The sequence below is a fragment of the Anarrhichthys ocellatus genome, unplaced genomic scaffold (genome assembly GCF_004355925.1).
Source record: "Anarrhichthys ocellatus isolate YVR2014 unplaced genomic scaffold, GSC_Weel_1.0 scaffold1, whole genome shotgun sequence".
Taxonomy (NCBI): domain Eukaryota; kingdom Metazoa; phylum Chordata; class Actinopteri; order Perciformes; family Anarhichadidae; genus Anarrhichthys; species Anarrhichthys ocellatus.
In genome coordinates, this window is record NW_022280031.1 from 12246324 (window position 1) to 12262674 (window position 16351).

General features: G+C 44.2%; 1 protein-coding gene across 4 annotated transcripts in view; it reads right to left on the reverse strand.

Moving 5' to 3' along the window:
- The window catches only part of prickle2b (prickle homolog 2b), an 81338-nt gene that overhangs the window by 38735 nt on the left and 26252 nt on the right, over positions 1 to 16351 (reverse strand). The window contains exons 1-2 of one of the 4 annotated variants that reach the window (XM_031851415.1): positions 7540 to 7665; positions 5438 to 5499 (exon numbers count right to left, since the gene is read on the reverse strand). The exons of 1 other annotated variant lie outside the window; for it this stretch is intronic. Coding sequence is in view for 1 of the 3 variants with exons in the window: in XM_031851390.1 (XP_031707250.1) it covers positions 5438 to 5499 (62 nt within the window). In the remaining 2 variants the exon portion in view is untranslated. Of the gene's footprint in view, positions 1 to 5437; positions 5500 to 7539; positions 7879 to 16351 lie in introns of those variants that run through there. 2 more of the 4 variants (XM_031851390.1, XM_031851407.1) reach the window with 2 other exon arrangements.

A 16351-nucleotide genomic window follows, 5' to 3' on the forward strand; every position in this document is an offset into this window, starting at 1 on the left:
CACACACACACACACACACACACACACACACACACACACACACACACACACACAACATTCTACATTCAACGCTCTAATCTCTTGTTACCAGTACTTGGATTTTTCATGCAAGGGGGGGGGGCACATTAACTGTCGGCCATTGTCTTCTCTGCACACTACATCAGGTACTGTTTGTGCACCAGTGACTAACTGGCAGGCTGGTGTTTCAGTGTACTGGTGACAGCGGCGGAAACCGCAGGACAACACGACTTGTTTACTGCAGAGGAGGAATTTACCATTTGTCTTGACTTCCATCCCTTGCTGTCGATGTGTATGTGTGTGTGTGTGTGTGTGTGTGTGTGTGTGTGTGTAGAAACAGCGTCTTGTGCATTGCCAGCCTGTCACACTGAACAAAAGGTTGTTTTATAAAACCCACACTCTTGCCACCTCTGGTCTGGGTGGAGAGACAGAAACCGAACAAAGGTTGAAATGTGTTACTATTGGAATGTGTTAATGTGTGTGTGTGTGTGTGTGTGTGTGTGTGTGTGTGTGTGTGAGAGAGAAATGGGGATACGGTGGGTGGTAGGAAGAGACAGATCATCTGTCAAAAGTTCCTGTGTGTGTCTGTAATTTGCAATGCAGAAGCTTGTCACAGACTCCGTTGTGTGTGTGGATCATGCAAACGTCTGTGCGTGTGCGTGTGTTTTCTCCTTGGCATGATTGAGCGGGTCTTGCGGCCGTGCCAAGGCTGCGGTTATTCTCCAGCCAGAGCCAGAGGCAGAGGCAGAGGAGCACAGATACTTCATTATGGCCTCATTCATCACCCCTGGGACAGCTTGGCACCACACTCAGCCACCCCTCCCTCCTCCTCCCATCTCCCTCTAACCTTGTCCTCTCTACTTAAAGCTGCACGAGTCCCTCGCTCAGCATCTCCTCTACCTCTTTCACCTCATCTCCCTCCCTCGGCGCACTGTTCCTCTGTGCTTATTACTCTTCCTTCCTCTGGTCAGATTTTTCCTACTCGCTCCAGCGTTTCCCCGCTCTCACTTTACTTACCTTCTCTAAGCTTCACCCTATACCCCCTTTCTTTTTCTTTTTAATTAACTCTTTCTAATCCTCCATGCCCCTTTGTCTTGACCCACCCTCCAAGGCTTACTTCCCCACTCCCTTTTCTCACCTTCTTCCCATAAAAGCGGCAAATTTTTCATTCCAGTTACTCCTCTTTCTCCTCGTCCTATAACTGATTTGCCGCCCTTTCTGCTGAATTAGCCAAGTTGTGGCACCCACTGTCCTCTCACATGCTCTCACCTGGCATGTATGTTATGGAGATTTGGAGAACCACGGATGTATACTTGTGTCAGGGTCTGTCCAGCAGCTACCAGCCCCTCTAAGGTACTTCCAGACAGAAAGCTGTGTTCTGTGCAGGGCCATTCACTACTGATGAACTTTGTTTTGTACTTTTGTACCACAGCTTGCAATGTAACCATGGCAACCATAAAACCTCCACAAAGATGGAAATGATAGCCGGAGCCAATTTGCATCCGAGCTCCCCGAGTTACACACCTCTTCACCAGCTGTGAACAAACATATCAATTAAGAAAAGTAGTTAATTAACATCATAAACCATGTTTATAATGCTAGACTTGCTGTATCAATTATGTCAGACTGCTAACAATTCCCTCTATTTTAAGCTACAGCCTGCACTATAAAATGAAAAGGTGTGGTTGTACGGGACGTTACATGCTGTGACTATTTCTTGGCAACAAACGGGCACAGACTTCCCAGAGTCATGTCGTCACAGAAAAGACGCTGCACAGACATATTGGGCGGATGGATAAACTGTTATTCATCAAGAAATAGTTACACCTCTTCCTTCGGAACCACAAATTACTGTTTTTATATTTCTGTTTGTGTATAAATCGCAGATGAAACAAACGAGATGTGTTGATTAGTGAGCTTTAGAGGTGTTGGTAAAGAGGTTTTAGAGGTTTTTAAACTTCGGACAGAGCCAGGTGAGCAGTTTCCTGCTGCCTTCAGACTTTATGCTAAGCTAAGCTAATTTATCTCCCGACAGTAGCGCCATCTGACCCCAAATGTAGAACTATTCCTTTAAATGGTAGTTGTTTGTATACTATCAACACCCGGGAAGGCTTCAATCTTTTCCTTGGCATAAAAAGCATAAAGAGGAGGCGCTTGGCCCTTTCTAGTACTTTTACTAACCCTCCCTGAATCTGTACCGTGTGTGTGTGTGTGTGTGTGTGTGTGTGTGTGTTTTTGGACCACACGAGTGGGGAGCCTACCTGCTGTCCCATATGGTTGGCATTCAGCCTAATTAAAGCTTTTGTTGCCCCACAAAATGGGAGTATTACCATAAGTGCTCCCTGAAGTCCTGTATTTATGGCAACTTGGCATTATAAACAAGGATAAAAAGAGAGCAGAGACAAGTGTAAATTCTCTGCACGTCGCCATAGAGACAGAGGAAAAGTTCCCAGGCAGCACAGCAGCTAACCAGCAATGCCAGCTCACATGCCCACGTTATGACCATAAATAGTGCCACTGTGATGTAAACTGCTTGAATTTCCGGTCATATTCAGACATTTAAATGTGTTCATATCACAAAAGAATCAGCCAAAGCAACGCTCTTTGGGAAGATTAACTGACGAGTCTCTACCTATCTTGCTCTCGCCATCTATGGCACTGATCAAGCCGACAGTTATATAGTCCACAAAGCACTCCTCTACAGCCCTTTTCACTATGCTTATCCCACATAGCCGTCATACCTCTGGGACTAGCTCAGCATGACCCGAGCAGAGGACATATGACACTGAAACAGTAACTCAAGACCCTGAGCTCACTGGCTGAGGTCAGTGCGGAGAAGCTGCCCTCACACAGCCTGAAGAAAGATTTTACCACACTTTCCAGGTGATAACCGCGAACAGTAATTGCAGATCGAAACCTCCGTGAATTGGCAGACATGGAGGAAATGGTATCAACTTTGCTACGAGCATGAAAAAGCATTGCTCTCGCTGTGATTCAGTTCATAATTATCCTCCATCAGGACTTTAATGAACTGTGTGAGAGCTGGCACTTCCGCTGCTCGCTGTGAAACCAAAAATAGCTCCGTTTTGTGTGGTGCATGCAGCAGATGGATCAAAAACAAAGAATTTCCACTGCCAAATTTTCCACTGTGAAACTTTTCCACAGGCAGGGCTGGTGTGTCAGGGGATCTGTCTTTTTGACCAAACATGATGGAAAAACACGGGATGTGTGGAACAAAATCGAATTAGCCCGTTGCCAAAGCTGTGGCTCAGCTGTGTGGCTAATTTTCCTCATTAACCCTCGCAAGAGATGTAAGGCCGCTCCGCATCCCATAAAACTCCAATCCATCTCCTCATGTGTAATGAAAGCTACAGGACCGGAGGCAGCCCTCAGCTAAGTGAACGCTACTCAGGCCACTTTCACAACAACGTCAGGAGATGGTGAAAGGAGATAGGTGAAGAGCAACATCTGGGGCCTCTTTGATCATTACGCGGGAGAGAAGAAAAAAAAGTCGGGGCAAGTCTGAACATATTAATCTCTTTGTGTATGTGTTATCGAGGACACAAATGACTCAGTGATGCTTCCATCCGCTGTTGAACATACGCATAGGCAGAAAGTCATTTCCTTCTTCATCAGCAGGAATGTTCAGACAGTAGAAGTTCAACTAGAGGATACAGAAGTCTCCAACTCTTCACATAGTCACCTCGAACAGACATATTCCTTAAAAACTGCTTCTATAGGACATTTTTGAATTGGGGTTGTGCTTACAAAAAAATGTCTTCTATTGGTGAACCTTGAACAAAGCGCTATTGTTGCGTCCGGGTCTCAACATGACAGTGACTTGATTTCCATGAGATTTTTATGGTAATTGATTAAACAGCAAGACAATGAGAACAGAGGGTAAAGTTGTGGTTGAGATGGAATGAAATGGAGAACATTTTGACGTGCTGCTACAGTCAGAATAGTTGGTAAGAATAGTTTGGCTAGCATACCACCACCCCTCCCCCCTCCAGTTTTTCCACTTCCTCATTTTACAAATCTTTTACGGTTTCATGGATTCCGTCCTGGTCCATTTATTTCTCTCTGACCCTCCTCCACTCCCTTTCACTTTATTAATTTGCCTCAATCCTCTTATTCCCAAGCCACTCTATATCTGTCTCCCTGCCTCTCCATCTTCTTCTCTCACACTCCTCCCCCCTAATCACTCTCTTATGACAAGGGGAGGGAAGCAGGCTCTTGTGCTTGACGGACAGGTCCTGAGTGCAGACATCTCCCCGTGGTCGACCTTATCAGTTGCCAAGCCTGGCCGAGTTGAGCGGCAGCCTGCTTTTTCTGGCTGCACTCATTTGCCTCTGGTCGTCTCCAGAGCTTTATCAATGTGTGTGTGTGTGTGTGTGTGTGTATTCTGACACATCTAAGAGAAGGCAAGTGTGATAAAAATGTGTAAGTACACAAGAGACTATTGCAATCTGGTGTTTAATTCAAATGAGGCCGGTGCTGATATATTTCTTTTAATTTGAAAGGACCTTCAGATGTCATTCAATGACTTCAGTGAGGCTGAAAGAGCTTTTGTTTCAGTTTAGTTTCTGTCATAACTGTGACACAACCCAGTGAATCTGTTATTTAATTCAAGTTTCATCCTGTTGTGTCAGAGCTTACTTCTTGCTAAATGTCCCAGGACTGACATTGCCTGGCACTGGATGGAGATGAAGTACAGATTCTGTACTGTCCCACGACCCACAGATAGAAAACAGTAGGAAAGACGCAACAAAAATAGAGTAAAGATTGAGGAAGAGAAGCAGACAAACTATGCAAGGGGATTCATGTTTTCTGTCTCATCTCTCCAAAGCCGTCTTCCAAATGTCTGTGTAATCTCACAATGAATACAATCTTGTCTACAGTCACATTACAGACAAAATGGTTGAGGAAATGTTTTGAAATCCAAATTTTAACCATGCTAGGGCTCTAAGGATGTCAACGTCCGTCAGCAGTTTGGTCTGATAGTTGTTGAGATATTTCAGACTATTGGATGGATTTCCGTGAAATTGTGTACAGACATTCATGGTCCCAAGAGGATGGGTCCCGCAAATTTTTGATGATTCTGAACTACCAGCAGGACAATGTTTTTACCCATCTTGCAAAATATCTCAACATCTACTGGCTAACATTTTGAACAGACATTCATGATTTACTTTTCAGACGTTGTATTAACTGTCCTCTGAAGTGATCCCTCGGTTTTGAGTGAAATGTATCAATAACTAGTGGATGATTTGGTATGAAAACTGGTTCGAAAAAATTCATGTCCCCCTCAGGATGAATAAGTTTGTCCATTTCTTTGGTTTATCAGAAAATAAACCACTATCACTACGTATAGCCTGACAGAGCTGCAAGCACGGCTGTAGAGTTTTAGACTTCTTACTTAAAATGGTCCTTCCATCCAGGCAGAAACGATGCGGCATTGCCAGGAGATGACGTCTCATTCTGTAAAGAATGTTGTGGGAGGTGAAAATTCACTGCTCAAACATAAAGATAAAAATGTAAATCTTCACAATAACAGATCCTGGACAAATTTTGTAAATAGGTATAGGATTAAATAAATCTTCTCACAAAAATAAAGAAATTATTGCACAATAGTAATAGTGAAAAACAGAAAGAAAAGATTCTTTATCTGGAGCTTGTAAATGAGTGGCACAATTTCAGCCCTTTTTAGAGATTCAGATGATGAAACATAATTAGGATTCAAATCAATGGAACTGATCAATGCAGCTCACAGTTGATAAACCGCTGTGAGCCAGCTCCTTGACATCGATTGGTTGACAACACACGAATGCAGGCGGTAGGTCTGGCAGCAGGAGGAAGGATGGGGGTGGGTGAGGCGACCACTCGCTTACCAAATCAATTGCCACACTCACCGCCTGAGGAGCAACTAAAGATCCACTTGCACAAGCCAATTCATTCATCCCCGTTTTCCATCCCCCTCCCTCCTTGACCCTGAAACGTTCATCATCCCACTGCTTCAGTGGGCTCAACAGATTCTAAATCTTTCTTTACTCTGGAGAAACTTTGAAGTGAGGGATGTTTGTCTTGAAGGCTGGCAAGATGTGGTAGCAGGATGAGAGGGCAGGTCTTTCCACTGTCAACAAATCCCATTTATCTAGTAATTCCACTGATGATATGATTTTTCTACACACAAAATAATACACAACAAGTTCCCCAGCAACGCTCTTAAATCAGTCAACGCAGAGGCCGTTTTTTTTTGTAGGTGTCGTCGCTGTGGGTGGGTGCTTGCAGCCCAGGTACAGAGACACTGCGAGCTGCTGAGGAAGCTGCAGGACTCGCTGTACTCTAAATCCAAGCCTCTTTTTTTTTTTCCTCCCCTTGTTAGTCTTTTACCAGCAGCTCACACAAGGGTGCCATCAACAGAGCTGGCAGCATGTCTGTGTGGAATGCACTCTGGCAATTTACGGACACACTCACACGGTCAATAAAAGCCGTTGAGCCGGTGCTGGATCTCACACACGTAAACTGTTCTTAAACTTGTCACATATGACATGATTTGAGGCAGAGCACACAACGACGGCTCCAGGGAAAGGAGCCCCCGATTTTGTCGGACAGTGAAACTCGTGCCGCTGACATATATAGGCATGCGCTGATACAGTGACACCAAGACACATGCAAACACACACACACACACAGTTTAGGAGACAATAGACTGCACGCTGCCTGGACCTGGCAGCCCAATATAAGTGTCCGGGTTAAAAATAAAAAGGGGAAGGCATGTCGCACAGCTGTGAGATACTGGGAGATTTTTGTGCTGTCAGCCTGCCTAAATCACAACAGCTGAGATGACAAGCCAATGCCTCTTAACTGCCTTTTACTTCTTCTCCCTTCTGTCGTTCACTTGCTTTTTTATTCCCCTCTCCCTTTAACTCACTACACTAGCCATTTCTCTTCCCCTTCTTTCTCCCTTAACAGACATTTTCTCACTTCCGTCTTTTCCCCCCTTGTCTAAAGATAACGCCACCCACTCCTGACAACTGCGTTGGCAGAGCAACAAAGCAGCACTAAGGGAACGGAAAGACAAGACTCAAGTGGCGCTTTTACTCAGTTGTCAGTCGTAATTCACTGCAAAAAATTTCAGAGACGGATTTGCACACCATCATGTAGACACAGTCACTTAAAATTGAACTCACACTTGTGAAAGCACAGATACAGTGAGACATGAAACACACACACGCACCGTAGATTGCCCAAATTGTCACGGTATGCGTGCCCTCCCAAAATAAAAACATTCCTAAATTGTCAAGATAAGTCAACAGTGCCCTTAAGAAAACTAACCAATCACTGAAGGGCTTAGCTATCCAGAATGAAAGTGTCAAAACGCAGAATTTACACCACCCAGGAGAAAAGTCTCGACTCCCTGCCAAAGACAACTCTTCTCCACCAATCAATGCCTCAGAAGCCGGCATGAACAAATCAGCCGTTGAATGAAGGGGATGAAAATGTTTAAAAGTTACTCACCGCTTCCCGCTTCCCCCCTGACTGTGCTGGGAATGAGGCGGAGGGGGAAGGAAACACACTAAACGACAGGAGGATCTCAGAGGGGGCAGAGAGCAGCAGCAGTGCGGCAGCCTGAAGCAAACACTTTCAACAGCTCCCCCTAATTGAAAAATTCTGTTTTCATCGCTCTTAGATCGAGATCGAGAGAGAGAGAGAGAGAAAAGAAAGAGAGGACTTAAGCTGAGGTGATGAGGAGGAGAAGAGCGGTTCTGCTTGCAGATGGTCGGCAGGGTGAGAGCGGCGAGTGTAAGTAAAAGACCAAGAGCAAGTGAGCGAACGGCAGTTTTTCCAACAGAGGAATGCAATCAGGGGTGACCACCAAGCTGGTTGCTGAGAGGGCAAACAGTCCACAACATTAACCCCTCCCACTGCCTGTCAACAGCAGTCAGCATTTTTCTTCCTAAGCTCTTTCCCCAGATGCACTCCCGTAAATGTTCTGACAGTTTTCTGCACTGACATCATGTGGGAACATGAAGCAGAATCGACTTAAGAAAGTTTACAGCAACTTGAGGAATCAGGACCCAACAAATTACGGTGCAAACATTGCCAGGGTAGAACCCGCAAAGAGTTTTAAGATCCCGTTTTCGTAGAAAGAGCAAGCAATCACAAGAGATGCAGACTATTCAGATCAAGTAGCAGGAAGCTGTGACTTGAGAGTTGGCTGTAGGAGTTCTGTGATAACAGCAAGAAAAACTACAGAAGGAGTAGTACTGATTGTGATTCACTATTTCTATAGAACGCAGCTTTCAACATGGTCAACATCATTGATAGGGATTGCTAAATTGACATCAAGATTAATCTGTTGACATTCAAGCTCTGCTATGAACACTTATGACTTCTGTTCTGTGTTGACTAACAAAAAAAAATAAAAAATAAAGAAATCGAGCACTGTGGTCATTCTTGACCTCAGAAATAGTGTGACATAACAATCGAAACTCAAGGCCCACTTACTTGCATTTTCTTGAAGCTGTATCACACAGTATTTCAGCTTAAATGTCAATAGATCCATCTCAGTAACAACTGAGCAAACATCCATTCATTAAGACCATGGGAGTTGGTGAAAAGCTCTATTAAAAGTTACTCATGTGTCACATGTTTCTAATTTCTAATGAACGCATCAAATCAGCAGACTTTGTAAGTAGTTGCACTGTGTGAAACAGTGATTGAAGTTGCGTCCTGTATTTGAGCCTGAAAGCATGAATATTCTACTTTAATTAAGCGTGTACGAGCAAAAACTGTGTTTTATTGAATTAAATTGGAATGCAAATTTGGTGTCGTCAGCTGTACAATGACTGATCTTGACCTTTATAGAGAGCACTAGTGTAGTATTCCCTCTTCAGCAGTCAATCAGTCTGCTCACCCTCCACTAAATCCACAAGGGCAGCAGGCTCTGGAAACATCTGCTGGAGCACTTTCTAAAAGCTCTCCTCTCTAAAAGTTGGACTAATGTACATTCACTGAGCAGCGGATAACTTAAATCAGCTCAAGTTGACTGCTACCTTGTAATGGGTCTCTGGGTGCCAAATCCTAAACTAACCATAGCCCAAAATGGCCGACTCTGAAGGGAGGTTCCCCCCCCCATCTCTGCCTGCCAGTCATATGTCAAATAAATACAGGCAGAGAAACGGCGAGGGAGAGAGTGAACACAGGAAATAGTGATCCATCTCCGCGCAGTCCGAGGTTGAGGTTTCTGGCACCGCCAGCGACCGCGATGTGGGCAGAATGTCATCACTTCTTCTGTGGTGCTCACACTGTGCCCTTACTGTTCTAAGAAGTGTGTGGTAGCCAGACTCACAGCTGTAGATCTTGAGGGATTTCTGGAGAACAAGCAGCGCAGCAGCCAAGAGAGGCGGCTCCTGTCTGCACCTGACAACAAAGACTTGTGTTGTTCCTTCTAAGGATTTGCAGGTATTCACATAACATTTACATTTCACAAGCACAGACACACACACACAAGTAAAGCAATACAAAAGACACAAGGGAAGACAAAAAGACGCTAAGGCAAGGAAAAGTATGGTTTCACTATCCCAGTCACCAGCCTTAAAGACACACAGCGTATCGCAACATTTATATAGATTAAATCAATTACAGGCAAAAAGCCACAACGCCTCATGTTACCATTCCTGCTACAATGGAAACTAAACTGCTGCGGTCCACGTCACTCAAATCTGGTACAAAAGCTTACCATCATGCCCAAAATATGCTGAGAATCACCCTGCTGTGCCAGGCAAAATCGGTACCATTTGTACCAAAGAAAAAAGCAGAAATAACCAGGCACCACCTGACTGCACGCAAGAGCTCTCTTGCGACAAAGAAAAGTCCCCACACCTCACTTTCCTAATGACCTACTAAATGCTTTTCAAAAAATGAGGTAATTTGTCACTGCTAAAAACAAAATGTGCATGAAGAGGGCCTGAGGTGCGTCCAGGAAAAGGGATGGAAAGAAAAGAAAAGAAAAGAAAAGAAACTCCCCCTCGCCCCTCCAGCCACGCACAGAGGATATGTCATGTACTTATCCCCCTCTTCCCTTCAGGAACAAATGAAGGTATCAATCAATCCCACGGTCTCACGGAGAGAGGGAAGAGAGGGGCCAGAGGCATACAGAGAGCAGAGCTGAGGCGGCCAAAAACAAGATGATTGTTTTGAAAAAGAGCCGCAGCAGCCAGCTGATTATGTATTTTATGATTGCATACATTTGTATATACAGTATGCAAGAGGAAATCACACAATGACGCATTGCTGTGACAACATGTACAGCAAGAGGTGTTCCAACATATTCATATTAATCAAAACTGGTCTATAAGTCTGGTTACTGTATATGTAACCATGCTTGGTTGAGTTGGTTGAGTGGGAATACTGGATTTACACAGATCAGATAGACACAAAACAATGTTAATGCTTGTTGATTGAGTAAATAAGCTTAAAGAATGCATGTCTAAAAAAGTGTGAAAAAAAGTGTTTTCCCCTCGTTAATATGCAAATTTATATATTTGTCCAAAATCTAACCCGAGATGAACTTTTTCTATTGTTCTTAATTTATTGGATGCATACAAATGGGAGGATTTGTCTAGAATCAGACCCCACCACGACGACCTAATGCGGTGCATACCCCGATGAAACATAAAAGACAGTTTTGGAAACCATTTCCATGCCTGTACACCGTAGAAAATAGCTTTCCCTGAACAGCCAGATGCTGCTCAGAACATAAGTTTAATGGAGCCTATGCAAATGTAAAGGAAAGGATAAAAGAGCTACAAAAAGCATCAGTTGCCATGCCTACCTGTGCGAAACAAGGTCGCTTTAGTAGTCTTATGGAGGAACAAAGAGCGAGCCGGCTACAAAAAGTAAGTAGTTATCGCACAAAGACAGCTGCAGTTATTCAGTCAATTGTGTTGAAAATGGGCAGAATACAGCCAGAAGGCATGATCAGTATGAAAAGTACAATCTGCATTGAAAGAGAAAAACGTCTTGCAAGAATGGAAGACAACCTGGCAAAAATGAAATCTTTCTGAAATCTCTGCTTCATGAAATCAGTGAAGTCTTGGAGTACACCTCCTAGACGCCCTTCAGGGCCACGCTTATCACATGTAGCCACGAAGAGGCCTGGAATTTGTCTTGTGACCCGGTATGTCCACACAGCTCAGCAGCGAACTCATCATCTCATGGTTTCTGGCTGTCAGTTCCCTCAGCTTATTGGCTTGGCTTAGTTTCTCTCTCTCAGACAGTGCGGTGTGCGATGAGAGGAGCGGTGAGGCTGAAGACCACGAGCTGAGCTTCAGCCAAGAGCAATATAGAAAGAGAGAGAAAGATGGAGGGGAATACAAAAAAGGGAAGAGGAGAAGAAGAAGCAGAGAGAGGCAGATTGAACCTTTTTGTGCTTTTGTTTAAAGGATAATAAAAACAAAGAGGGATGAGGAAGGAGAGAGGAGAATAATGGACTGCGTGGCCGGGAGCTAAGTCAAGAGACTAAAATAGGGAGGGATGAGGAGAGGGTGGCTGCACCCGCTCTTCTCTTCTCCCTGGCCTGGCAGTCGGCAGAAACTGTGGTATCCATTGCATATTGGTAACCCTGTAGAGAGGACACGCACACACATACAAACAAAGAGACCAGGGTTAAAACAACAGTGCACGCTTTGAGGGGATTTTTGAGGCAGGGTGCTTTTCTTCATGAAAAGCCAAGTCTGAGGCATCGCACCGCATCTCCCCGAGGAGCCAAGATTGGCCCTCGTTAGACAGAATAATTTTCACAGCTGTTTCCGATCCGTTTGAGCTTCTCGTGGGCTGAGAAGAGGAATGGAGGAGAGAGGAATGGAAAAGCAAGGAGACAAAAAGGAAGGAGAGGAGCACAGGCAAGAAGAGAAGAGATGATGTCTGCTACTTTGACAATAACTCAACAGCCAATCCCCATTTAACACCACGCACAAACGCACACAGACCGACGAGCAGTCCTACGGGAGTTAATAACGTCCTCAGTGAGCTCTTGGGAGACAATCTACTTAGAGGAAGGCTTGGATTTCACAACACCCAGCTGTTTCACTTGCACAAGTAAAGCCCATGAAAAGTCCTATAGTGAAAAAGCACCGCCACACACACCTCAAATATACAGGGGAATGAGCTCAAGGCAATGGAAGATCAAGCCATTAACTTCATAAGCTTTGTTGTTTCCTCTGTCTTTTTTAATCCCTTCTTCTCTTTCCCCGTCTCATCTTTCAATCTGCTCCCCCCCCCCCCCATCCCCTCAATAGATCTTAAATCTCTGGGGAAGAGTGGACACACACACCAATTATTCACAGCACATTCACACACACACTCCCACACACACTTTCATAGTCTCCCCAGTTAGTCACTGTGTCATCATTAACTGTCCGGTCCAGCTCCAGCAGAGTACACTCCAGCTAATAAACTGTGGACAGTGGTCAGAGCTGTCAGTCAAACCAAACAGGAAGACAGTACATCAAAAAGTAAGTCTGTTAAAAATAACTATCTTATAAGCATCTTTTCTTTTTAATGAGAATGAGTGATGAAGGGTGCAAGAGGTGAGAATAAAGAGCTCTGCAGACATTATAATAAGGACATGGTGACAATACATTTCAGCTTGACATGTTATTTTATACAGCACTTTCCAGGTGCTGGTGGTCGGCGTAAAGAAATGCATTTATATTTGAAGGATATTTATTTCAAAGGAAAATGAAGAGGAGGAAATAAATCTAAAATGATATAGTCATATGGGTTGCATTATTATGAATAACTGTAAACTTCTGCTGATTGAGATTAATACACTTCATCTACACATTTCAATACAGTAAGTGCTTCTCTGTGTCACTCCTCTGGCACACAAGGTTGGACTCACTGGGTAGTGCAAAACAAAAGCGCCACAGCAAAGACGATATTTGGGACTATGGTTTACCACTATCAATACATCTAAAAGTGTGAATTAATTTTGTGTTATTTGGGTAGAGGTAGGAGGAAGCAAACTGGCCAACCAGCTACAGAAACTGTGAGAAGTTGAACAAATCCAAACAGACAAATTTTTTCGAAGGTCCTTGAGCTAGAAAGTTTATTCTTTTTTTTCTTTTTTTAAAATGTTTAAAATGTCAATTTCCTGGTGAATCAGATTCCGGTCAGGTTCATCACATTATCAACTATCGACGGGAACGCCTCAGCGGGAGTCCCAAAGTCTCCCGGACACTCACACACATCTCCATGTACACGTACTTAGCTGAGTAATCAACCACGGTCTGTGACTGCAGACCATCCAGCTGCAGTATGTTTTCATGTTGGGAATTAAACACAACGTCTCATCACAGACAAAGACGGTATGATGAAATCAGACACAGCCACACTAACCCAGCCATGTCTGATTAGGCCATGACCTGAGTGAACCCTGACCTGTTTGGATTATCTGTGTGTGGGGTCATATTTGTGTATGTGTGCGCACAGATAGTCACCACTATTTTAATAATGCCTGTGACGCAATCTCAAGCAGTAATTCGTGGTCTAACCACAGAAGTTATCTATAAAAGGTTTGTTTCAGGTTGTGCGTGTGTGTACAGCTGTGAGTCTGCGTGGGCGAGATGTTTATCCTCACCGCCACATTGATGAACTGTGGCTGAAAGCCTCTTGCCAAGCAAACCCTAACAACAAGTCCTCACAACTCAGAGGGGCAAGAACTGGTGGAAACCTCCCTCAATAATCGGTTCCAAGCGTAACAACCCTAAACTAAACCTCTCACACACACACACACACACACACACACACACACACACACACACACACACACACACACACACACACACACACACACACACACACACACACACACACACACACACACACACACACACACACACACCCACACACACACACACACACACACACACACACACACACACACACACACACACACACACACACACACACACACACACACACACACACACACACACACACACACACACACACACACACACACACGCACACACACACGCTTTGCTCTCCTGTCTCATTAAAAAGCCATCGCCTTGCTCTCTCGTGCGCCCCAAACAAATACAATCATAAATTGGGAACAGGGTGGAAAAAAAAAAAATTCCCACAAAATAGAGGCGCTCCATTTGTGGTGACTGTGGCTTCACAATATGGGATTTCTGGAGCGTTTCCAAAACAGGCACGTGGCCCCTGTTCTGACAACAGCTGAGGCCCTGAGCCCCCGCCCATGCCTTCCCTCCGCACACACGAACAGACACCCCCACACACACACAAGGTCTCCAGGGATCAGCTCTGTGTGACACAGTGACACAATCAATCAGTGGATATTGCTTCTATTGACAGTCCCAGGAAGAGTCTCCTTCTGTTTGATGATCTGTTGCCCTTGTTTTACCCTCTCTCTTTCTTCCTACTTTGCTCTTTGGTTCCTTCGTCCTCTTTTGAATCGTACACCGACATTTGAGTCTGTATCCATTTTCTTTTCACTCTTTCCTCCTGTACTTCACACTGTCACCACCATCCACTCTGCAAATCTATCTTTCTTTCTTTTTTCATTTCTGCTGCCATTTGAAGGAAATACCACCCACCCACCCACCCCCACACACACACACACACACAGTAATTCCTTGATCCTAGCCCCTAACACAATCAGACAACACAAAACGATCCCTTCCTTTGGGGGGGAAAGAATGAGGAGATGGGGAGGGAAGCCAAAACACAAGGGCTCATGCATATTTCATATCTACTATGATACACTTTCTGGGCCATGCATAATGCAGACACTGTTTAAGGATGAGCATTGGGGGGCAGGGAGGGATTTAAGTTGGGGATATTAAATGGAAAATGAGATAGCACCCACGAACCATCACTCCATATTTTCAACACAGTGCGTCTGCACACAAACACCAGTCGCCCGGACTCAAAGTTTGCCTCTGAGCCATTCATCAGAACCAGTAGATGGATGACTAATTTTAAATGAAGCTTTCATTTTAATCCAGAGGAGACTTCACATGTGGTATAGCCTACATGATGTGTTAACTGGACCATCACTCGCACACACACACACACACACACACACACACACACACACACACACACTTTACGCCCCAAATCGATTTAGAGTCGTGGTGTGTGTGATCCCATCTCAGGACTGTCTCTGGTTTTCATCATTTTTCCCAATCATTCCTATCGGTAATAACAACATAATTGGTGCAATCTGAAAATTTGGCGATAAAAAAGCCAAAAGGGCAAGAAACTACAACTTGTTAAGACTTGTATTATCATCTGACTGTGCATGTTTATTGTCGGACTTCCTTGTAGCAATGTCACTGTGTTGCCAGATCTCAACAATTACTTAATTAAGTGCTGCTGACATAATCATAACCGACAGAACATTACGGCCAAAATAAGGCCCAAGTTGTAATAAAATGGAATGATCCTTCAGAAACGGGAGGTAAAGCACATTACTACACAGAAAAACAGAGAAAATGTAAAATTCTCTTAGCAGCAGCCAATGTTCGTCTTCCCCGAATTCCCCTTATGTGCACAATCCAGTTCCAGTTAACCAGATGTCGTATATCAGCCTCACTGTGAGGAAGCCAAGCCACTTGTCCCATCAATAAGGCTTTCAAGGCATATGGTCAGATCATCCTCTGTATTCTGACTTAACATTCAACAGAAGACAGCGGGCAAAAGGGGTCAATAACTTCACCGTGACAAAGGAAATCCCTTCTCTTTAGTGGGTTTAACAGAAAGCTGCCAAAGTGCCTAATTCCTCTACTATCAGTAGATGTAACCTACATTTAGACAGGAAACAGAGTCAAAGTGGGTATTGAAGGAAGACAAGTATTTAAGACAGTCTATCACTCAGATGGAAACAAGGCAATAAACGTTCTGGCAGCAGCATGTCAGTTTAACGAGGCTTGATGTTGGCCTTCCTTTCTTTTTATAGCCTCACTTTCCCGCCATTTCTCATTAAGTGATTCTGTCAGTCTCCTTCCATATTTCTCTGGTTTCCTCCTTCTCTCCATCCTTCCCTTTCTGGGATTGCTGATAGTTCAGGGAGCCATTTCAGCTGTGAACAAGTGAGTTTTTCCTTTCATGAGTGATTTTTTTGTTATTTCTTTTTCAATCCAAACCTCCCCCTTCCTCCCCCTCTACAGCCCCATCCCTCAATACAGATGCACAACGCATGAAGAAAATACCATAGATGCATTTCCATGTGCCACTAGGGATGTCCACAATCCAATTCCAGTCAAACAGATGTCATATATCAGCCTCTCTCTTTCTC